At 40.8% G+C, this 25113-nt stretch overlaps 1 protein-coding gene across 5 annotated transcripts in view; it reads right to left on the reverse strand.

Moving 5' to 3' along the window:
* carm1 (coactivator-associated arginine methyltransferase 1) overlaps positions 1-25113 on the reverse strand; it is a 57162-nt gene that overhangs the window by 14801 nt on the left and 17248 nt on the right. For all 5 annotated transcript variants that reach the window (XM_052049661.1, XM_052049662.1, XM_052049664.1 and 2 more), the window contains exons 4-13: positions 22608-22712; positions 19168-19278; positions 18850-19027; positions 18649-18739; positions 17207-17288; positions 8952-9037; positions 8758-8847; positions 8476-8613; positions 7169-7258; positions 1045-1157 (exon numbers count right to left, since the gene is read on the reverse strand). In XM_052049661.1, coding sequence (XP_051905621.1) covers positions 1045-1157; positions 7169-7258; positions 8476-8613; positions 8758-8847; positions 8952-9037; positions 17207-17288; positions 18649-18739; positions 18850-19027; positions 19168-19278; positions 22608-22712 — 1084 coding nt within the window. The remainder of the gene's footprint in view (positions 1-1044; positions 1158-7168; positions 7259-8475; positions 8614-8757; positions 8848-8951; positions 9038-17206; positions 17289-18648; positions 18740-18849; positions 19028-19167; positions 19279-22607; positions 22713-25113) is intronic.

Below are 25113 nucleotides of genomic sequence, written 5' to 3' on the forward strand. Positions count from 1 at the left end.
GCACGACTGTCCGTGTTTTATGTTATGTGTTGTGTTTATTATTTTACTTTAACTGTTTTGTTAAGCGCTTTGTTACAGCTGCCGCAGTTGTGAAAGCGCTATATAAATCAGCATGTATTGTATTGTATTGTATTGTATTGTATTGTATTGTAATCTCAATTGAACATGCTAAGAAATGTACGATGGACGGTACTGGAGCCAATCTCCCTGTCGCATGAGAAAAATTGATGACAAATTGAAGAGACCACTAAAACAAATGGTAACAAAAAGTCCCAGAATATCCTACAAACAGAAACTCCTATGTACAGACCATTCTGGCAAAACAGATGAGCTCTATGTTTACTGTTAGGTTCTGGTGTTGCTTTGTTGCATCTGGCACAAAATATTTTGAATCTGATCAGGGTGCAATGATATCACAAGACTATAGATGTTAAACATTTTTTTTAAATGTGCCACCCAGTGATAGGATGCATAGTTTCAGTCGCAAGTTATGGGCTTTGCAACAGGATACGAACCCAAAACACAGCAGAACACAACCAAGAATGACTACGAGCAAAGTGTTAAAGACTATTCTGATGTGAACTCTGAGTGAAATCCTACATAACACTGTGGAAGGAAGCTGAAACATGCCATCTGGAGAAAGAACCCGTCAAACCTGAGACAACTGCAGCAGTCTGCTCATGAAAAATGGGCCAAAACACCTGCTGTGAGGTGCAGTAGTGTCAGTACAGTCGTACAAAAATTGTTTGATTGCAGTGATTGACTCAATAGGTTGTATAACAAAATATTAGGGTAAGGATACCATCATTTTGTTAAAAAAATACCCAAAACAAAATTTTGCAATTTCTACTGGTTGATTGTCATTGAATATTTAGTTATGTTTGTCAGATTCAAGTTATCTTTGACGATTTCGGGTTTCGCTTCGAGGTGTACCAAGAATTCTGTCCGTGTGTGTTTATAAGGAGGAAGGACGCTTCGGAGCAGTGTTCCCAGTCAATAAATTAAATCATTTATTAACATCTTGCTTTTAAGTTTGGTATTCACCTGATACGGACATCCCTTGATTCATGCTGTAGGCTACTCCTGTGCTCCAAATATTCTCAGAGGGGGAGGTGTAATGCGACCCAGGAGGCGGAGTTGGATTGGTACCCGTGTACCTGTGAATACATATGTTCGACATTAGCAAAACAGAGAACTCTTATGGAGGGGGGGTTGCTTGAAAGAAAAAAAAAGGAAAGGCAATTAAATAGAAAAATAAAATGACTTAAATTCACTAGTTACATTGTGAAATGTATTTAATAATACTGTATTGAACTTGAATTAAAGTGGTGGTCAGAAGGAAAAATACACATGGTTTATTAGGAAAAACTGTATCCAAACCGGTTTTGGGTTACACCGGTTGAATTAAAGCAAGCTTATAATAGCTCGCGGACCGAATTTGTCGAAACGCCATGATTGCTAATGATCGCACCCATACAGGTACTTGTCTGCAAAAACCGTACCGCCATTGAAGCAGCTTTGGCCTGGCCATCCTCCTAATTCAACGTGGCATTTTCTTGGTCAGATTCTGACGAGCCTAAGTGATTCTCACAATTTCCAGAGTAAAAACTGACGGGAGGTCCGTCAATCCATCACTAACAACGCGTGTTTTGCTGGCTCTGTGTCATACGAGGCCAATGCTCTAACATATATCCATCCATCCATCTTCTACCGCTTATCCGGGGCCGGGTCACAGGGGCAGCAGCTTCAGCAGGGAAGCCCAGACTTCCCTCTCCCTCGCTACTTCTTCCAGCTCTCCCCGGGGGATCCCGAGGTGTTCCCAGGCCAGCTGAGTGACAGTCTCTCCAGCGTGTCCTGGGTTGTCCTCGGGGTCTCTTCCCGGTGGGACATGCCCGGAACACCTCACCAGGGAGGCATTCAGGAGGCATCTGAATCAGATGCCCAAACTACCTCTCATCTGGCTCCTCTCAATGTGGAGGAGAAGCGGCTCGACTCTGACTCACAGCAGACGCTGCACCGATCCGGCTGTCGATCTCTCGCTCCCTCTTGCCCTCACTCGTGAACAAGACCCAAAGATACTTAAACTCCTCCACTTGAGGCAAGATCTCCTCGACACGGAGGGGGCACTCCACCCTTTTCCGACGGAGAACCATCGTTTCAGATTTGGAGGTGCTGATTCACACAATCTGAGACTCGACTTCCTGACGGACCCTCCTCTCCAGCACCCCTAAATAGACCTTACCAAGGAGGCTGAGGAGTGTGATCCCTCTGTAGTTGGAACACACCCGCAGGTCCCCCTTTTTTAAAGGAGGGACCACCACCCCGGTCTGCCAATCCAGAGGCACTCTCCCCGCTGACCACGCGATGTTGCAGAGGCGTGTCAACCAGGACAGCCCCAACATCCAGAGCCTTGAGGAACTCCGGGCGGATCTCATCCACCCCTGCTTTAGCATATAATAAATAATTAACTGCTACATACAAAGGTGGAAGCCTGTAAGTGAAGCGGATTAGATTATATCCATTTCCTTTGGACAGATACACTGTGTATGCGTGGATGGAGAGATGGAAGGAGAGAGAGGGACAAATAGCTAGATAGCTAGCTAGACAGCTAGCCAGATAGAGTCTGGATGTCATATTCACGGCTATATGGATCCCGGGATGTCTTGTTGTCGGATGAGGAGGCTGGTGGTGCTGAAGCAGGGTTCCCACTCTTCCACTTGCTTTTTTATTTATGGACCTTTTAAGGACTTTTGAGGGCTAATTTAGCCATTTTTAATCGAATTTTTCTCTATTTAGAAGGGGATTCACGGTGGATTTAATGAACAGAAAGCCATATATCACTGATCTGGTGTTCAAATCATTGCTGCCAAAGGAAGGGCACATCTTTATTTTAGGAGCAATCAGCTAACCCTTTATTTGACATACTGTATGTCAAATTGGCCCAAAATGACCCAAAGTCATCATCGGAACTGATCGGAGACGGCGGGAAAAGCAGAGCGGGAACCAGGAAGGCATGTCCCCCGACAGCGGGGTTTGAGTGGAAGGGCGCCAGGCGCATTTTCCGACAGAACTATTAATTGGAAGGGTGGGGAAAATGACATACACAAATTAAATGAACAGCACAGGTAAATTTTTAAGGATTGATATTGAGTTTAGAAGCTTTCCCTGAAAATTAAGGACAATTAAGAACATAATTTTACAACTTCTTTTTTATGGATTCTTATTAATTTTTAAAGGACCCTTGGGAACCCTGTGAAGCGCTCGCATCACAGCCTGTCTGGCAGTGGACTTTTTTTTTTTTTTTTTTTTTTAGGTTTGGGAAAACCTTTTCTGCAACACTTATTATGGTTACCTTGTGAGGAAAAAAAGTTTGAAAAGCGCTGTGAAAAAATATTTGCCCCCTTCCGAATTTCTGTGTGCTTTGCGTATTTATCAGACTTCAATTCATCAAACCAAATTTTAATATCACGCAGGGACAACCCAAGGAAACACAAAATGCAGTTTCTAGATGCCAATTAAATTTATTTAGACACACACCAAAAAAATCTAAACCTACCTGTCCCTATGTGAAAAAGTAATTGCACCCCGAATCTAATAATTGGTTGTGCCACCATTGGCAGCAATAACTGAAATCAAGCGTTTGTAACAAACGGTGATGAGTCTTTCATATCACTGAGGAAGAAATTTTGGCCCAATCTTCTTTGTAGAATTGCTTCAACACCGCCATACTGGAGGGTTTTTTTAAAGCATGAACTGCCCATTTAAGGTAATGCCAAAGTATGACAATTTGATTCAAATCCGGACTTTGAGTTGACCACTCCAAAATCTTGATTTTGTTTTTTTTTTAGCCATTCAGAGGTGGTCTTGTGGGCGTGTTTCGGGTCGTTGTGCTGCTGTGTGATCCAAGAGCTCTTGAGTTTGAGGGAGCAAATTGATTGTCCGAAGTTCTCCTTCAGGATTTTCTGGTAGACTCATTGTCCCATCAATCACAGCAAGTTGTCCTGGTCCTGAGAAAGCAAAGCAGCAACAGACCATCACACTGCCACCACCATGCTTCACTGTTGGCATCATGTTCTTTTTATCAAATGCTGTGCGATTTTTACCACTGACGTAATGGGCCACACGTCTTCCACAAAGTTCAATTTTAGACTCATCAACCCACAGAATGTTTTTACAAAAGTCTTGAGGATCATCAAGATGTCTTTTGGCAAATGTGAGACAAGCCTTTGTGTTATTTTTGGACAGAAGTGGTTTTAACTTGGAACTCTCCCACGAATGCCATATTTGGCCGGTTACTTTCTTATGGTAGGAGGTCTGGAGATCTTTGGGTGTGCTAGGTTTCTTTGCAATCTTCTGCATGAGTCGTCATAGCACTCTTAATTTTTCAGTAATTTTAACTGGTCGGCCACTCCAGGAAATGTATGCTACTGTTCCCAGTTAGTGGATAATGGCTCTGACAGTGGTTTGCTGAAGGCCCAGAGCCTTGGAAATGACTTTGTAACCTTTTCCAGACTGATAGATTTCAATAACTTTTTCGAACTTCTCAAATTTCTACCGATCGTGGCATGATGCATTTCTTTCTTGAGATCTTGTAGCCTATTTAATTTTGTCTGACAGATTCTATTGATGTGATTTATGCAATTACTTTTGTATTTCTGTGTAATATTAAAATTAGTTTGATGAACTGAAACCTTTATGTGATAAATATGAAAAGAACACAGAAATCAGAAATGGGGGAAATACTATTCACAGCACTGTCTAGGAGTTATGTGAATGCTGGAATACAGACTTCATCCAGGAGGACAAAATAAAGTTGCAGGTGTGTTTTGGAAAAAATGTGACAGCTACAAGCCAGTGTATTCAAAAATTTTCTCCAAATGAAAGCCAAATATTAAAGTCATATGTAACCTTAGAAATTACAAAAAGTGGACAACCATTCAAGATGTGGTATGAACAGGGTTTCCTCAAGAAAACCTGCTCAGCCTCGTGGTCAAGAAGCCTACAAGCTTCGAAAAGTATATTTAGTTTTATTCAAGGGACTATTTATTGGTCGGCATATCACTATGACAACATTTTCCAGACAACATATTTACCCAGTGCTGATCCGCAGCCTTGATTCGGTCAGGGAGCCTTATTCTGAAGGTTTCCTGACCTGGTCGGCTATTTTATTTTATTTTTTGACACGTCACAGTGACAGCTCAGATGAAGGCTGAAGTGACAGCCAAAACTGTCACTTCGGTAAGAGTTTTTTGCTTCAATAAAAGAAGACCATTGTCTAATCAAAAAAGAAACCTTCAACCAATTTTAACTAAAAAGAAGACAAGATGAATGTCAAAGCGCTACCGATCACCATGTTTTTCTCCAATTTAAAAAGCTCAGCTAAACCATCAGCGCCTCCAGTAGAAGAGTCTCCAAGTGAATTAAAGCCTGTACGAGTCAAGGGAGAGCCGCCGTCTTCACCAACAAAACAAACCTCTTCGCCACTCTCAGAAGGCAATGTTGATTCATGTTAATTATTGTATGTTTTTCTAATTAAAGATTTAGGTAAATACTTGTTGTAATCTATGTCTCAAATATGAAAAGTATAAATACTGTTTACCTATTTTAAACATGCTGGTGAATACAGACACGAAAATTCCTAGGGTTGGCTAAATCCTACCATGCGGTTTTTCAACTTTCACAGAGGGTTTCTGGGCCCCAATAACCGCAAAAAACGAGGGATTATTGTGAAATTAATGGGGATCAATCAGCCTCAAAATTTATGTCGACCGCTGTTCTTAGGCCCAGTTCAAATCTTTAATAATATCACAAAATAAGTAGCATTTCAATAGCTGATTTAAAAGAGCAAGAAATGAGGGCCCGATGCGCAGTTTCTCTCATGTCTGTTTTCTTTTATAAGTCACCAAGACACACAAACACAATCCATTCTGAGAGCTTTTTCGCATCTGTTGGAATATATTAGATTTAATTCATAAGTGTAAGCTTGACTTACTTTTTGTCCTCAAGGCCACTGCAGTGGGTACACCCGTACCACTGATCCGAAAATGACGCGACAAATGCGGGCTCACTCGGCTGTCGAGTCTGCTTCCTCACTGGAGACTTGGTGGCCTACAGTCTGTCCACCCATTCATCCATTTTCTGCACTGCATATCCTCACTAGGGTCATGCGCGGGTGTGCTGTATTTCCAACTTTGAAATTTCACCAGCAGATAAAAAATATTGACCTCATATTTGCTCAAAAGAGTAATTAGGCCTTTATGATGTTGCCACACAAAGTTTGTGAATTTTCCAAAACGTTGCCGTGACAAAGCGCAGCTCGCTAATTAAACAACGCTGATCTTGAGGTTCGCAACTTATGAAACTTTCCACACACATCATGCCTGGCAAAACCATCTATATTTCATTCATTTATGATGCACGGAGCCCGTTGAATGAATCCAACTGAAAATTTTTCTGAAAAGCCTCAAGATGTTGATCTTGGTCTATGGCGGAAATTGTGACTTTTTGGAGAAAGGCATGGCCATTGCGGTGCCGCAAATTCTGATGAATCACCGTGACAAATGTTGCTGCAACTTGACCCAGATGACCCCGTTGCAGCGGTCATTCAAGTGACTGGAACCCAGTCAGCTGCCCATGCACCCCAATCTTAAATAATTAAGGTCATGGGGACTTCGGCTCATTGCACATTTACAACTTAGAATTCTTTGCATTCGCCACACTGTAAAACTCTGGTGTCTGAGCACCCAAACAGGGTGCACTAAAGATCCCTGGCATAGGCGCAAGAAAAGACTGGTGGCCCGACAGGCCTATTAAGCATTTGGGACAAAACTATAATTTCTAAAAGGAAGCCTGAGATTAATCTGAAGCTGCTTGGATGAGAGGCAAAACAGTCCAGCTTTGATCAACTCAATGCCTTCATAATGCAGCGACAGATAAATTTGAATATTTACTGGCCAGAGATTTGAGATTTACTTTAAATATCAGGTGAGAAAAAATACCTCTTCACCAGTTTTTAATATCAGGGCTGCAGATTTAATGACAAACACACCTCTCTGTTTGGTTCATTATGTAAATTTGAAAATTTCTCTAATTTCCATGCCGCACCAGCCATACAACCAACCGTTGGTCACCGATTGGTATATCACCTAGTCTGTTGTTATAAACTCACCTGAAAAAAGGGTTCTTTAAATCCAAGAGGTTGCTGGACTTTGATCCAGTCTGGTCCACCTGAGCAGCAATACTGATGTCATAACTTTGTCTGTTGGGAAAGATTTTTCATTTGATCACTTGATCAGTAAGGTCCGGATGACAAAGAATTACAATAAAAGGAAAACAGAACTTATGATGGTTGTTGGTCCCATGTCCCTGGCATGTTCTCTAAAATCAACAGTCTCAAACTTGGGTTTTAAATTGGACAGTGTTTATAAATGTACCAGCAAATATGTGGTAGTGTAAATTCCATCTTTTTTCATTTTAGAGAGATGACTAAGGCAAAGCCTCTGCTTGCTCAACATCACTTAGAAGCAGTATCCATGTTTTTGTTACATCTCACCTGGATTAATATCATGTATTTTATTTTGGAGTCAGCCAGTCCTCTCTCAAGTGTCCCCAGTTGGTCCAAATGGCTGCTGTTCACCTCTTAACTCAAATTCTAGCCCCCATTGACGGGCTCCCTGTACATTTTAAAGCTCTCCACCATGTTTGGTGACTCAGGTCAGTGAACCCGACTGCTACTGGAGATACCGAGGACTAAGCGCTTTACTCGACACGAGACTTGGCATTTTTTAAGTGTTTTATGTTGTTTGCTGTTTTGTTGTTATTAAATCTGTGATCTTCTAAGACAGACTTTTACGACATGGACAAGTACGTACGGAACAATGGTTGTTTCAAAGTGTTCTATAAATCAAGAAGAAGTGTTCACCAGTTGGGCGATTGCTCACTATGCTGATGTTTGCCGTGGACATTTTCGAAGGATTGTTAAAAGCCGACAAAAGAAAACGTCCTCGGATGAGTCTTTTACAAAACACCGGGTAAAAAGCTATTCTGAGAGAGAAGATGACTAAAGAGGGCAAAAAACGAGGAGGTCGCAGTTAAAAGTTAAATGACCATCATTTTTATCCTTTAATCTTTTTTTTTTACATTATCCACAAATCTCATTCATTGTGCAATAATCGAATTGTAACATGTACAGGTATTTGTTACATATATTGATGTATTTTAATGCTTCATAAAACATTTGTCTGAATTTTGAGGGGGCTTGGAACGGATTAGGGCATTTCCATAGAAAACGCATTTATACTTACAAAATGTTCTAGTTAAGAAATTTCTTCCAGAACATATTAATTTCATAAGTAGAGGTACCACTGTATTTGTTTTTTGAAAATGAAAAACTTGACAGACACTTATTAAGTCAACGTATACCCAGTGTCCAATTTCTGTTTTGTCAGTTTCCTTATTCAGAGACAACAATCATACCTCTTGTTGGCGATCAGTAGTGCAGTACCAGACAGCGTATCCCCAGCCTTTGTGAAGAGAGGAGACTGCAGCAAACAGCGTACCTGATACCAGTGAGTTAGAGGTTCTGTAGGTGCGGTGGACAGCCATACAGTCATACTGTCGGGAGAGAACAGCAATGGGCTTGAATAACAGGAAAAAAAGGTATGGGACAAATTTCAGGCAGAAGTGGTTTGATTGCACCAAACACCAAGCCAAAATAGGGGAGGCATTATATTTCTAATGATCTACTATGTGACTTACGCTGATCCCATGAATGCTACGTCAAACCAGAAAGCCAGACCATGGACAAGGCCTGAGTGCATCATGTGGAACTTAAAGGGGATCTCTATCCTAAAAGACAAGGGGAAAAAGGTAACAAAAGACAATTAAAGAATTTCTTAAACTAATATCAACCCTCTCTTACATACACCTCGAATGAATGTGTGAACACATACCTGTAAAGATCCTCTTCTTTGGCCTCCAGAAAGTTGACTGTGTATTTGACTGACTTTGCCATCAGGATACGGATATCAAATGTGTCCTGTGGATGGAGATCTGAGCTCATCCCATCGAGCAAAAGTAATCTAACATTTAAACTATGTGTACGTAGCAATGCACTTCCCTCCTCAAGTATAACAACCACGAGGCCAAATCCGAATGAAGACAAATGTTTCCATTCATAGACTTCAAATATGAACAAGAAATGAGAATCATCTGATGCACAATAAAGCGAGCACATTTCATTTTGATCCACCCATGTTTCACCTGAGCCAAGTATTGTAATGTATGACAGATGTGTTTTGTTGTTCCATAATATTCATCATATGGACTTCTTGAAAGTTTACAGTCATTCTCAAATTTGGGTTTGAAATGTAATCAATTATTGTTTGACTTGTAATCACCATGAATATGAAATGAAAGCAATTGGGAAGCTGAGAGAAAATGGCAAACGAGGCGGTACAAACACTGGCAGTAATGCAATTAATGGCTATTTTATGAAGTTAGAAAGCACATGTTGACGAACAGATGTATAAAGTGTCCATAAAGATTGGGTACATGGCAAAAAGCACACAAAACAAAATAATTGTATTCAATTGTAATGTTAAATTTTCAGTTTTTAATTTTTCTTATATTTTATTTAGCCTTTCCTTTATATCAGCAGCATGTCGGTACAACATCAGTCAGTCAAGTGCAGCGCTCCACGAAGTCACACACCATTCACAGATTTTGGAAATCGGTGTCTATACGACACGGCATGTCCATTTTGGATTTTAAAAAAATTTAAGACTTAAGTGCGTCTTGTGGTCGTGAAAATGCGGTGCCTACCTTTTGATGCGTAACTGGCCAAAGGCAGCAATGCATCAAAAGTATTTGCCAATTGCCAAAATAAAGTCAAGGGAATGAGGATTTGGGATACCAATCAGAGCACTAATTTTAATATATTATGCGCAAGTGAGTATTAATAGAAGATGAAACTAGGAAACTAAAAACCGAACTATGAAAAAAAAGTTTGATTTATAATCCTCCCGCCCCCACCAAAAAAAATTGTTGCGCATTTTTGGAGGCAATGTCTGCAAGCAAATGATTTTTCAAACTTTCAGTGAAACCTTTGCACCTCACAGCAGGTATTTTTTGCAAACTCTACATGAGAAAATGTGTTCTAGTTGTATCAGGTTGGAAGGTTGTTTTCTCCAGAGAGCATGTTTCGGCTGCTTCCTCACATCGGATTTAGATTCGGCCTGATAGAAGGTCACACTCCCAAATTGTCCAACATTTTGCATAGCCATTATTGAGCGTTTTTAGCCATGATCCTGTTGCAAGACCCATGATATGTGACTGAAACCAACCTTTCTAAAACTTTGCAGCACATTTCTCTCTATGATACCTTGACAGCCTTGAGATTTGATTGCACTCTACACAAACTCAAGAAAATCTAGGAGTGTTCACATGGCACACATTTGCTCCGGCGCTGCACCAACGTATTTTGTTGGGATATATTTTACACCGCAGCAAATTTTGTGGAGCGTTCACACGTACAAAGCCGCTGAGCGTGTCTGCAACGGCACAGCGTCGGTGCAGCCCCATTTGCGTTCATACGGCAGTTTCTGCAGCGGAGCAAAACGACAGAAAACAAATGAGCTGTCGTGTTGGTTCTTTTTAAAACGTATCCACAACTCAAGCGACTACTGGACAGGCACCTCCTTCTCCTTCTCTGTCTCCGTGCCTTCTGCTCGAGAGTGACCGCACCCCGAAAACGTAAATCAACGATGACTTCAATGACACTCAGAAAAGCAAACATGCAAGGCGCCAAACAGAAAATCAAGAGAGGAAATCACAAAATAAATTATATGGCGAGCGGGGGGTTGTGAATACACAACAAAGGAACAAACTACACTAACAACACCCCTCCTGTGTCAAATGGAGCAAAGCAACCCAAGAACATAAAAGAGCCTCCTTCCATCTTTCACAATCTGGACAGTGTTCTTTTCTTGGTATGCTTAATTTTTGCATCTGTGACCATAAACCTGATGTGCATTGCCAAAAGTTATTTCTGTGACAACTGTGTTTTTATTTCATTAACAAACCGATACCAACAATGCTGTTCACACATGTATATTTGGGGCTTGTTCATGAATGAGGGAAGAATGACATAGCCTGGCATATCTCATTGAGCGGCTAATGTTTGTGCAAAGCCTAAATGTCCATTTTTCGTCAGGGTTCATTCAAAATCAACAATTATTGCAAAGACATTCGCCTCATGTGCGCAACAATTTTAACGGTTGCAAAAATAACTTTGTGACGCAAAAATTTTTTGAACGCAGTGGAAATTTCGTGACGACAACAAAAAAACCTTTGCAACGACTACAGCTTTGGCATCATTGTGAACGTTTGCGATCCTGTACAAACCCCAACAACTAAACAGCATTCGCTACGCGCGCAAACACTTGCAAACCTGCGCCACTCAGTGAGATACGGGCTTTACAGTGTCTGCGTCGATGACGTGGTGAAGAAGGGTGTGAGCCGAAATGTCAAAAGTTTAAATTTACTGGTTGTTCTACTTTACCATACCAATTGAGGAAGCAGAGTTTTCAAGATCAAGATTTTTTTTTGGTGTTTCCACATGTCAGTTTAAGAAACAAATCAAGTATGGTATTCTTATACTCTTCAGTCTCCGGGGACTGAAATAAACCAAATTTTGAAATTGTTCAATGTAAGTCGTTATATATGCTTTTCTCATGTTCTTTTATGACACCTGTTTCAGGGTGGGATATACTGTACACTCACTTTCCAAAATCATTTTCGGGCTGCAGCTATCAAAAATTTGGGTATTTGGATAATCTATTGAAAATTCCAGTGAATAATCAGTTATTAAGGAGAGAATTTTTACGTAGTTAACATTTAATCCCAGCCATTTTCACTGGAGCAACACCGTTTACCAGCTGCTATACTAGATTTTGGCTGATCTTACAAGGCCTACAGAATATTGAAGTCTATGGCTCTATAAATATGGAACCCACCAAAAGAAAGATTGGACTCTATTGTTTCATCAGAAAAAAATCCTGAGCAAAAAAAGTATGTTTCGATCTCTTTCCATTCTTCAGAGATCAGCACTGGAATATAGCAAAGTTTAATCAAAATCCCCATTTCTGATGAAAGAAATTAAGAAAACCAGCTTTTTGGAGAAGCATTTCAAGTACAGCTGAGACCGGGGGTCAGCAACACTTGGCTGCAGAGCCGCATGTGGCTCTTTAGCGACATCTAGTGGCTCCCTGGGATTTTATTTAAAAAATGTTTGAAAATGGAAAAAAAATTTGAAAGTAGGCTCAAACAGCTCAAATAGATATAGATACATGTTGCAGCTACGAAAAAGGAGAGCTGTGGTGTTGTTTTTTTAAAACATACACTTTATGTTTTTGACAGTCCCAACAAACACAGACACGTCACGTCTGTCCGACCCCGTGCCTTCTCTCTTCTCGTTTGACTTGAGAGGCGTTCAAAGACAGCCTCCGAAAAACGGAAATGAATGATCACTTCACTGACACTAAGAAAAGCGAAAATAATGCACCAAAACAAAAAATCAGGCAAGGAAATCACAAAATAAATTCTATGGGGGCGTTTGTGAACACACAACAAAAGAATGAATAACAAACAATTCTGAGACAGTCCAGTCTCCTACATACATACAGCACGTGTTTCATTCATTGAAAGTTTTATAGCAGGCTTTTATTTTTTTGCGGCTCCAGACATACAATATTTGGGGGGGGGGGGGGGGTTGTCCTATATGGCTCTTTCAACATTTTTTGAAAGAGCCATGGGTTGCCGACCCCTGGCTGAGACTAACAACTACTTTTTACTTCTGTGACAGCTCAAATAATGGTCTCAGTCTGCAAAAATAACAAGACTACAAAGAGGGCTTTCGCAAAATCATTTATTTGTACATTGAACTACTGAACTAAACAATATACAGGTGTGAGTGAGTGAGTGACTGACTGACTTACTAAGCAGGTGTGCGCTTAAAAATTACACAACTTTTTTTGTGTGTGTGGCACAAAATTTTAAAAAATGTTTCAAAATTTCACACCACATTCTACTTTCAGGCGCAAGAAGACCCGGCATTTTCTTTGTGAGGTGGCCTTTTAGTGATGGCAGCTCGTTGGTTATGAACAGCTGCAGTAAGTCAGCTGGCTGGTCAGAGTTCAGTTGTTCAGCGGTTGCTGTGAAGGGATGTTTTTGGCTGGGAACTCGAATGATCCTCACCAATTCTACATGCACAAATGGTAAATTTTAAAAAATATAAACAATGACATAAAAAATCTATATTATTACTAGAATGTTAAGTATAATACTTTTTCTTCATCTTTCTTTGCAACAACACAAGGGGGATCTCTTGGGCTCCTGGATGGAATCTGTAATTTATAGAAATGCATACAATTACCACTCATTTTTTACTGTACAGAGTGACATTTCATCCCTTCATCTTTCTGTTTATATCGCTCTCTCTCTGTGTCACACATACGCACAATGCTTACATAAGTGATTCAGTCCTCATTGCTCACCATCCAATTGACTGACTAAATGAAGAGAGCAGCAATGTTTTTTTTTTTAAATAACTGACCGAACCAAATCTTCTTGTCTTGTGCAATGAACTGAAACAATGACTATATGTCCGCCTATCTAGCTAGCAACACTGCACATAAACGCCACCTTTATTTGTCCACATCTACAAGCTGACCTGTATATATATATTATTAGTATTACCGGCAACCTTACAGTGCAGTGGGACAAAATGACGTGCATGTAATTGACTGATGAGGGCATGAAGGGTGAGCTACGACGGAGAACTTGCATGCTCGTTAGCTCTTACCTCCTCGTTCTCAAGCGTTGAGCGAAGACTCCCTGAGTCCCTGCTGCTTCCACTCCAAGACTGAAGGGAAGCACTCAGACATATCTGGATCCAGCGCATATTCATCGTCTTCATCGCTATTGTCAGAAGAGGTTTCGAGCGAAAAGCATCGTGAGCCATGCGAGCCATACCCATGTGGAACCTCGCTTGATGCCTGCTTGTTACGTTTCTGGGATGAAGTGTCATTTCCTCCCCCAAAGCCACACTTGATTGCTGTCATCATGTTTAGACAAGGAGGCTTTTCAACCCCCACAAAAAAAACAATCCCCGTGGGTCAGGTGTCTTGCTTGATCCATCTATACTGTCTCCATGTTCTTTTCGCCTTCTGCATGCCCACTCCACACGGACCGACTTTCCACCATGTTCTCTTCTTTTACTCCTGCTACTATTCTTCCTCTCAAACATGATCCTGGCTGGACGTTTTATTAATTATTAACATTGCAGTCAAGACTACTCCAGTCAAAAATTGAGTCAGACCGTCCTGTAAACTCTCACGTGAAAAACATTAAAGATGTATACTATTTATACAGCTGAGTCAAAGCTAAAACAACACGTTTGAGCAATCCTGATTTATTAAAAAGGGTTCAGCGGCAACAGCAACCGTATCGTCATTTAGTTCTATAAACTACCTGAGTACTAAACGCTGACAACATGTGCCGTACAATACAGCATTAGCGTAATGAAGTCTTTTTTTTAGCACCCTTAATCAGCGTTTCAACATTATTTCAGGAGAACGTTGTGATGTTGTTGTCGATAGCAACTTGTTATGGTAATAAACACCCTAAACCAGGGGTGCCCATTAGGTAGATCCTGATCTACCGGTAGATCTAAGACACGTCCCAAGTAGATCCGAGGAGTGTCGAGAAGAAAAAAAACAAACAACCATTTGTGTGTCTTTGTACATGTTAGTAATATATTTTTTGTGTTAATATACACTGCACACTTATCATCTTCATTCATTCATTCATCTTCCGTACCGCTTGATCCTCACTAGGGTCGCGGGGGGGGGGGGGGGGGGGGGGGTGCTGGAGCCTATCCCAGCTGTCTCCGGGCAGTAGGCGGGGGACACCCTGAATCGGTCGCCAGCCAATCGCAGGGCACGAACAACCATTCGCACTCACACTCACACCTAGGGACAATTTAGAGTGTTCAATCAGCCTGCCATGCATATTTTTGGAATGTGGGAGGAAACCGGAGCACCCGGAGAAAACCCACGCAGGCCCGGGGAGAACATGCAAACTCCACACAGGGAGGCCGGAGCTGGAATCGAACCCGGTACCTCTGCACTGTGAAGCCGACGTGCTAACCACTGGACTACCGGGCCGCCCCACTTATCATCTTATCAGTCTTATTTTCACTAAAAAAATAAATAAATAAAATAAAGCAGGTAAATCTTAAATTTATAGTTAACAGCCTGCAAAAGTGTGTCGCATGCCTCCGTTTCAGGCTGTTTCTCATCATGGTGTGCGCGTAAGTGTGTGTGTTTGTGTGCGTGCGTGCATGCGTGTGTGTGCGTGTGCGCATGCGCTCGCCGGTTAGAGTAGATCCCGAGAGGCTAGTTGATCGAAAAGTAGATCTTCGATCCAAAAAGTTTGGCCACCCCTGCCCTAAACATTCTGGAAGACGAATTCAAGTCAAACGTTACGTCGAGACGCACTGCTAGAAACAACTTCAAAATAAAACAGTACCATAGCTTGATCTATACCAGGGGTCACCAAACTTTTTGAGAGTGAGAGCTACTTCATGTGTCCTGATTGTGTGAAGGGCTACCAAATTGATACGCGTCTGAAATAACATTTGTACAAATTACATTTAATAATATTAGAACATTAGCTAGCTAGATATATACTGTAGCTAGCTAGTTAGATAGCTAAATAGGTAGCTATAGAATCTATAATACGGCCCATGTTTGCATTTTTAAATCATAATTTCTACGAGCAAATCACAATCCTAGCACTGGCGGGCTACTGGTGTGGTCCTCACGGGCTACCTGGTGCTCGCGGGCACCACGTTGGAGACCCCTGATCTATACAGTATATATTATTTGGTAAAGTAAGTTTTTTTTTTAACTGTGCCTTCTTATCGTGTTGACGGAGTGTTACTGTCATGAATAGCTTGAACAATTGTTGCTGCAGTTAACTTGACTTCTTCCTGAGTGTGCAAGTAAAGCGTGTACTCATGGCAGGTAAGCAGAAAGAGCATTTTTTCCCCCCCAACAGAGGTAATTGAATCAAGGTACTTGAGGACCCGTTTTCAGTCCATTTAATTACAAAACATGTTCCTGTCAAGTTGCTGTAAAACCTTATTTGTTTACTTTTATAAGTGAAATAGTATAAACAATTAGTATGTTTAATTTCACAGACTTTTTTGCTCAATCTTTGTGTGGCCCCACTTTATAGCTAAGGAGTTAAATAAATGAGTCACAAAACGAGTTTGTCTCATGTCGTGTAAAGGTTTGGGGTTGTTTAATTATTCAACACCATGACATGATTGAAATTAAGCTATTCGCAGTAACCACTATTTGCAGATGCAATATGGACCTCATTCGATTTTCATTTTATGACCCCCCCCCTTTCCTCCCCTATATGAGAATTTAAAATGAACTAAAAAGTAAATGAAAAGTAATTAATCACTTATTCTACACAGACAATAATACAGTAAAAAGAATTGCGATACATAATGTACCACATTTTGGAAGTAACTTGACCAGCATTGGTCCCAGGGACTGACGGAAAGAGCAACATAAGTAATTTCGTAATTCAGGAGGTCAAAGGAGAGCCGCTGCTCATCTGCACCCAGTGCACCCAAATGTTCGAATGCCCACTGGATGCTTGCCTCATGACATGCTTCGTTCACATCCCGGGAAGTCCCAGGACACACTAAAGAGACTAAGGCTCCTGACAAGCTTAAAACGTCTTGGGATTTCCCAATAAAAGACGGAGAGAGTGGCTGGGAGAGGGTGGTCTGGGATCCTCAATTTAGTCTGCTGCTTCCACAACCTGACCCAAATAAAGTGGAAGAACAGTTTCGACACAGCTTTTTGTCAGCTGGTGTGGTTTAAATCAAAACAATCTCTTGATCCTGAACTTACTTTCTGGTGTCCAAGGAAGTAAGTTCCTGCATTCACCCACTACTCCACGAAGCTGCTTCTCAACTACTTGATCGGTTCAGTCATTTCACATGGGCATTACAATGCACACAACCAGTCTGTGCATTTTCTATGTGCATACATTTATTACCACACTGACCAGAAAAGTTACAAGACCAGACTTTGCCTATTGAGGATCCCTGATCTACAATACATACCACAATTGGCTGGCGGAAATACTCATCGACTGCTGCACCTCGCAGCGCGGAGAGATCTACACCGTGGAAAGAGGGCTGGTACCTGAGGGGGGGAGATAATGAGACATAAGTTTGATGGAGGGGGGAGAGATATAATGAGCCATCAGTTAATCCTTAAAATGCTGCAAATACGAATTAATATTGATTTGAAGGGCCCTCGCAGCCCGGGCCACTTTGGGGTACTGACATATTGGGATTAATTTTTTTTTAAATAGGATACAACTTTAAATTGTGATTTTAAAAAAAGTACCAGGCCTAATGTGACTTTTGTGCATTCTTAAACCTTCCAAAACAACTTTGTTTTCTTGTCAAACAGGGTCTTGCTACGTCAGCAGCGTTTCACAAAACATCACAAACTCCATGTTTCAACATCATGCCCATATGTGACACATATCTGCTTTTATTTAGTTTTGAAAAGTCATATGCTATTGAGTCAAGACAGCTTGATGGTTTGAACTGTTTATCCAAATCTAATTTTGCCTTGGTGATTGAATTATTCCTGGGTGATTGTAAGTGCTGCATCATTTTGTAATATTGCTGGTTTGTGGTGATGGATTTTACAAAGCTAATTCCAATAAAGTTGGGTTGTTGTGCTCATTATAAAACAGAATACGATTTACAAATCATGTTCAGCCTCTATTTAATTGAATATACATATCTCGGGTTTCGACCATAATCCGTTCCAGAAGGCTGTTCGAAAACCCGATTTGTTTGAAAACCGAAAACACGTTCTTTAAAAAAAATCTTTATTGAGCACGTCTGTTCACAATGGAACGCTCCACGAGGAAGCGTCACTTCCTCGTCTACCCGAGGAAGCATCACTCCCTCGTGCAAGGAAGGCGAGAAGAGTCAAGTGACGCATTCAAGTGGACTCAGTTTGTTCGAGAAACAAAATTCGGTCGTCATCTGAGACATAAAAAAACTCGAAATATTTGTTCGAAAACCGATTTGGTCGAGAACAGAGACGTTCGAAAACCGAGGTTTAGCTGTACTACAAAGACATTTATTGTTCAACTTGATAAATGTTATTATTTTTTAGCAAATCATTGACATATGACTGCAACATGTTCCAAAATAGCCGGGACAGGGTCAGGTTCACCTCTGTGTTGCATCACCTTCTATTTTCACAACATTCAACAAACATTTGTGAACGGAAAACATTAATTGTTGAAGCTTTGTCGGTGCCATTCTTGTTTAATGTACAGCTGTTCAAGTTCAGAAACAGTTGCGAATCAGAGAGACAGAAAGACGGGTGTGTGCATGCATGCTTCAACACAATGGTTGCACATTAGCTCTCCTTCCATTTTTTTCTGACTTGCTTTTTGCGACCCCCCACCCCTCCCCCCAGAATCAGTTGAGAATAACTGATCTACAACATTTCTTGCCTCTTTCTTTCTCCTCACCAGAAATTGGCTTTCGTGAACTGCTCCATGTACAGCTGCTCATCTGTGAAAGGAGCGAGGTGAACATCCCCGATAGTAGGGAACATTTTACCTAAAAACAAAAGAAACAACAGAAACACAAAAACAGGATGTCACTCAAGTATATTAACACATCATTTCAAACAATCTTACTTTGTGTTTTACCATTAAAATCAAGTTTACCATTGGGTTTAAGAAACTTCTTGGCATGTAGGTAGCTCTCAAGCATCCGCTCATTGAAAAGCATATAGCCCATGGGCTCAGATATGATGATGTCTACTTGTTCAGGAAGTGTCACCTCCTCCACCTTTCCTGGTACGACAATCACATGGTCCCCAAGACGGTTACTGTTCACCAGCACCTACATGGGAAGGCACACTTGTGATTAGGAAGTTGTAATTGGTGAGATTGACGTGAGATCAAACCACATTTTTCAGATAGGAATTTGCTGCTATTTACAAGTCACATTTATATTTTTAAAGATTTCATTTGAGTATATACCTCAGCATGCTGAGCCATTGTACTTGCTTCGACAGCATAGACCTTCTTTGCTCCTGCCTGGACCGCAAAGAAAGACAGGATCCCAGAGCCACAACCAACATCTAGCACAATCTGGAGGAAAAACAATGCAAGTCATCAACCCCCTAGCCTTTTGTGTACACCCCCCCCAAAAATAAAAAATAAAAAACACATATACAGTCAAATCTCGGTTTTCGTCCATAATCTGTTCCAGAAGGCTGTTCGAAAACCGAAACCACGCTCTTTTTAAAATAAAAATGTTTATTGAACACGTCTGCTCACAATGGAGAGCAATATGAGGAAGCGTCACTTCCTCGTGTAAGGAAGGCGAGAGGAGTCAAATGGTGGTGCATTCAAGTAGGCTCAGGTTGTTCGAGAACGGAAATTTGTTCGTCATCCGAGGCATTAAAAACTCGAAATTTTTGGGCGAAAACCGAATTGGTCGAGAACCGAGACGTTCGAAAATTGAGGTTTGACTGTATACTGTTGCAAAATATTTACACTTTACCATTAAAGTGCCAACGAAATACTCAAAAATGCTATTTTTTATATTTCATTATATTAAGAACAAAATGATTATGAACATGAAATAAAGAAAATACACTACATGTAGCCTGTAGCCGCATGTGTGTAGTAGGGATGTGAATCTCAGCACTGAGGACGATTCGATACACATCTCTATGCACTACCAGCGATGCGATACTTAAATGATACATGGAATTTTCTGGCAATACAATGCTATATGTTTCACCGGCGTCACGATGTGATACGATGCGATACACATTAAGTTCAAATCAATGCGATCCGATACGATATAATGCAATTTGTTGTGATATTGTGCAATTAAACATGATGCAAATAAGCAAAGAAAAAAGTTTTTAAAAAGATGGAATCCAGTATGGTATAACAAAAAGGATACCACTTTATTCCTTATAAGCAGTAGAACTTGTAAAACAACTTATTTAAGCCCTTTCACAATTGGGTTTTGTGCAAAGAAAATGTAAACAATTTGGCACCTGAGACTCACAGCTGTTGCTATAGTGTAAACACAAACAGACTACTCTCACTGAGTGTCTTATATGAAATATATATATATATATATATATATATATTAGAGCTGTCAGTTTAGCGCATTTTTATTGCCATTAATTTAAATTAAATTTAACGGGATTAATTTTTTTCTCGCGAGATTAACGCGGCACACGTCACAAGCGGATGTTACGTTGCTCTATAAATACACCAGAACAAAACAACAAACGTGCTGCAGAAGTCCACGCCCATGTCTGTCTTGCCAGCCACGGCAGCACGAGACACTGAAAACGGATACTTAAAGAGTTTTTGAATGGAAAGTTTACTTTTAAAAAGTTGCCAGATTGCTCCACTGACAAGACCAAAGGTACCTGTTCTTCTCTCTCAGTGTATCATACAGGTATACGATGTATGCCACTGACACGATTGTTACTTGTTTGGAACCATTTTGTGTGGAAGGTTACAGCGTTCCTTGTCCATATAAATAGAGCGGGTGGAGCTTCTCTGTTTGTCTGACAGTGGTAGCGACCTAGCGAAAATAAAACGTCTCCAGTGTAGTCATCGAACCAAGTGTAGTCATTCGAAATGAGGTCTACACAAAAACTGTAGAGAGACTTCCGCACAAGAAGGACCAACACAATCAACATAGCCTGACTGTGTTAGGGGGAGTGACCCCCCCCCCCCCTTTCAGAATGGTTTGCCCCAGCAGCACGGGAGAAGTGCGTGCGCTTTTTTGTACGGACGGCAGTTTCCAATACAGCGGCACATAATGAACACTGGTGTCCGGTGTCTCGTTATTCTTCAACAAACATACAGAAACAGACTGCTGTGTTCAAAGTAAACTTGAGAAAAACGAAGTATGCAACCATGGTTTAAATCTACTAAAGGCTGAGTACTAGTTTACTTTAGATGTGCACTTTATAATGTTATATTGCTCTGTTTTGATTTTATAAAAAAAGCTGTTAAAGCAGCTGTTGTGTGACAAAATATTGTTTTCACTGTTGTTGATGGGCAGTAATATTGTGTGAGAGATTATGTGTGAAAAACTGCTCCAAGTGAAAAATCTTCATGTAAAATTGAAAATCGAAATTGTTATTTCAGTAAATATTTGCATTTGGTACATAGAAAACGGATTCGTGATTCCATGTTGATGAGAGCATTAAAATGGGGGAAAAATAGGACAAAAAATGTCAAAGGAAATTCAGAAACGATAAAAAATGTGTGAGTAATCACGATTAATTTTTTTGTCCATTTGAGTTAATTATGACAGTTGCATTTTTAATTAGATTAAATATTTTAATCGTTTGACAGCTCTTATATATATATATATATATATATATATGAATCTGTAGCACAAGATGTCCACCCGTCCACTGTAAGTGCAACTCTTTGCGCACTGTTCAGCGACACAGTAATCTCACTTCTCACTTTGTTGTACAGATCGGTAATATGTTTGTAAGTGAACACAGACCTGTCTGGTATTTTATACCTGGGTTCCAAAACGTGCACGAGCAGTCTGAAACCCTCGTTGTCCACCACGCTGTAAGACTGGAGGTCTTTGCATATGAAATAAGCAGTGGCCTTAGTTATAGCCATTGCGCAGTCACAGTGAGTTGCAAGGGGACTCCCAAAATAGGTGGCGATTTTTTTCTGATCCTGACCTGGTTTGCCAAGAGTTTCTCCGGTGTCCGACAGGGAACTGGGCGGGGAAGCAGGGGGGCGGGCGGGAAACTTGTCGGTGATGTGGTGCCACCGTTTTAAGTGGGTCTGCATATTTGTGGTGCTGCCGTTGTATGGCTCCTTAGTGCGACATTAATTGCAAATTACGGAGGTTTTATCAAGCTTTCCGTCTTTCTTTTCGAAGTCGTAGTATTTCCAAACAAAAGATTTGAATGTTGCGGGTGCATTAAATATAGTAGTTTCCTCGCTGCTGCTTGCGCTAACTTCCATAATGTTTCGCTAGTTGTGTACTGGACTGTATGTGACGCACGGCTACCGTCCATATTCAACACAAAACGCAAAGCAATGATGGTGCAATTCGTTGCGCCTAGGAAAGGGCAGATAGGTGATGTTTAACATGAATAAAACGCCGCTTGAATCGGATTTTACCGATACCCACCAATGCGTTCGTGATGAATCTCGATTTCACCCGTCAATCGCGTCGTACCCAGTGAATGAGCCGATGCACTCGCATCGCGCACGTGCGCATCGATGTATCAATTATTTTCCACACCCTTAGTGTGTAGATGTTACCATGTTCGTGCAAGTCACTTGCAAGACTGAAATACATTGTAAAAAAATGACTAGTAAAATTATGTAAGATGTAACCCTGAATTGACTTTGCTGCGCAAGTCATTACATGAATTATGACTTTGTTAAAAAAATCTCATTACCTTGTCCTTGAAATCAGCGTGGTTCTGCAAAATAGCCCGTTGGTAGGTCCCTGTGCGCACATAGTCCTGCATCATATTTTGTTGCTGTGAGAGGTAGCCATAAAACTGCAAGTATTAAAAAGACAAAAAGAAAAAAAATACTATTCATTACTGTTCAAACAAAACCAGATAAAAGTAGAAACGGAAGCAGTTACAATGGGCCATCGCAGCCCATGGCCAACTTGTGGTTGACCAATTTTTTTGACAATCACAAAATAAGACTCTAAAATATATATATTTTGTCAGGCCTGATGTGTGTGTGCAAAGTTTGTTTTCCCAAATGTTAAGAACATCAGCATCACCGTCATTTTCTTTGGCAAATAGTGCATCGCCCCGGCAATAGCATTTGACAAAATTAAAAGCAAAGCTCATCAAACATGGACTAATGCAAAGTGGGGTAAGTGTTCAGTGGCCTGATGAGTCCGCATTTCATACTATTTTCAGAAATTGTGGGTGCTGTGTCCTGCGGGCCAAAGAGGAAAAGAACCATCCGGACTGTTAAGGACGCAAAGTTCAAAAGCCAGCCTCTATAACGTTATGGGGCTGTGTTAGTGCAAATGGCATGGATAACTTACATATCTGTGAATGTACCATTAATGTTGAAAGTTTTTGGAGAAACATTTTCTGCTATCCAAACAATGTCTTGTTCATGGACGACGGTGCTTATTTCATCAAGACAACGCCAAACTACATTCTGCACATGTTAATGTTTCCCTGCCTGCCCGTTTCTCATTGAAAATGTATGCCGCATAGCAAAAAATACCACAAAGGAGACCCCGGAATGTTGAAGAGTTGAAGCTGTACATCTGGCAGGAATGGGAAAGTATTCCACAAAGCTTCAAAAAATGGGGTCCTCATTCCCCAAATGTTTCTTGAATGTTGTTGAAAGAAAAGGACCATGTCCCAGCTTTTTTGGAATGGGTTGCAGCCATAAAATTCTAAATGAACGATTATTTGCTAAAACAATGACGTTTATCAGTTTGAATATTAAATACAGACCCTTCCCCCCCAACCCCAAAAAATTTACATCATGGAAAAGTTAATTTCCATTCAGAAAGTTATACTTTCATACTGTAAGATTATACATTTGGAACCCAATTTAAATAATTCCAAGTATGTAATTTTTTTTTCTTCAAAATTTGGGTTTCCAGCTCATAAAACCCATGAAACCAGGAATTCTAAATACAGTATATGGATACTGTGGAGAAATTAGCTCTAGTTTGGTTCAATCCTCTCAGTTCAGGTCAAATGGGGAAGACTGCAGACTGGACAACTGGGCAGAACACCATCATTGATCACCTCCATAGAATGTGTGAGCCACAGACATTCATAACTAAGAAAGCTTGCTGTTCAAAGTGCCAAGATATCAATGGAAAGTCAAAACGTGGCAAAACAACAGCTGCCAGCAAAAGAGATGACTGTAGTCTTCTGGCTGTTTTAGATATCTTTCTACTTCAACACAGCGATCAGCTCTTCAGCAAGCTCGGTAGGAAGCTGAAACGATTATGATCAACTTGCTGGTTCGCCGCCCTCCGGGCGGCTCATCAGCTAGTTCCTGCGGAAGGCTGGTAAGGTGGTGGTTCGCCGCCCTCCGGGCGGCTCATCAGCTCATTCCTGCGGAAGGCTGGTAAGGTGGGCCAAAAACCAAGCACAAAAGTGTTGTTGCTTGGTTCAACTTTTTGTTCATCTTCATTGCTTATCGCGAAAATAAAGAGATGTTTAGCTCTACTAAATAACTAACAATTTCATTGCAATGCTTGTGGGTAGACAACATTTTTTCGCTAAGATGCCCGCGCGATCGTAGTGAGCCACTGCCTGAGCGGCGCGCAGCGGCGCGGTGAAGTAGGTACGTTTTGAAAAGGGACAGATGGAAGGACAGAACGCGTGCGGGACGACGCGCAATATATATATAGATTAAATCAAGTGTGTTGGAGGAGGGAGAGATCTAAAACTGGCAGGATATGATTCAATTCACTGCATTGCTGTTCAGTCTGCTACCCGGTGGCAGCTGTATGGTATAACTCATTCAGTACCAGCCATTTCTGGACCAAGTCTGAAAAGACGCTTAAAACGTCTTTGGGAGTGAATGAGTTTTAAGAATGTTAAGTGAAAGCTTTTAATATACACACACACACATATATCAACCAAGGGGGTTGCTTCCGTTCTTACCAGAGCAAAAATAAGTATGCTTTGTAAGGGAAGATGTGACAACACAAAAACACACGCACGCACACACAGGTATAAAGTTCAATGTTCATACATTTTTGGTAAAGGATACTGATGAATACATCAAAGTGCCTTTCTCAGAATTGCTTTTTGTGTTGAAGAAAAGTAATGTTTATATGTCTGAGCTGTCATAAAGGCAAAAAATTGTGCATTGTGCAAGTTATACTTGAAATGCTAGTGCTGGTAAAAAGAAAAAAGAAATATGGCACATTGAGACTTTACTCATTTGGGTGAATGAAGA

The sequence above is a fragment of the Hippocampus zosterae genome, chromosome 17 (genome assembly GCF_025434085.1).
Source record: "Hippocampus zosterae strain Florida chromosome 17, ASM2543408v3, whole genome shotgun sequence".
Lineage (NCBI taxonomy): Eukaryota > Metazoa > Chordata > Actinopteri > Syngnathiformes > Syngnathidae > Hippocampus > Hippocampus zosterae.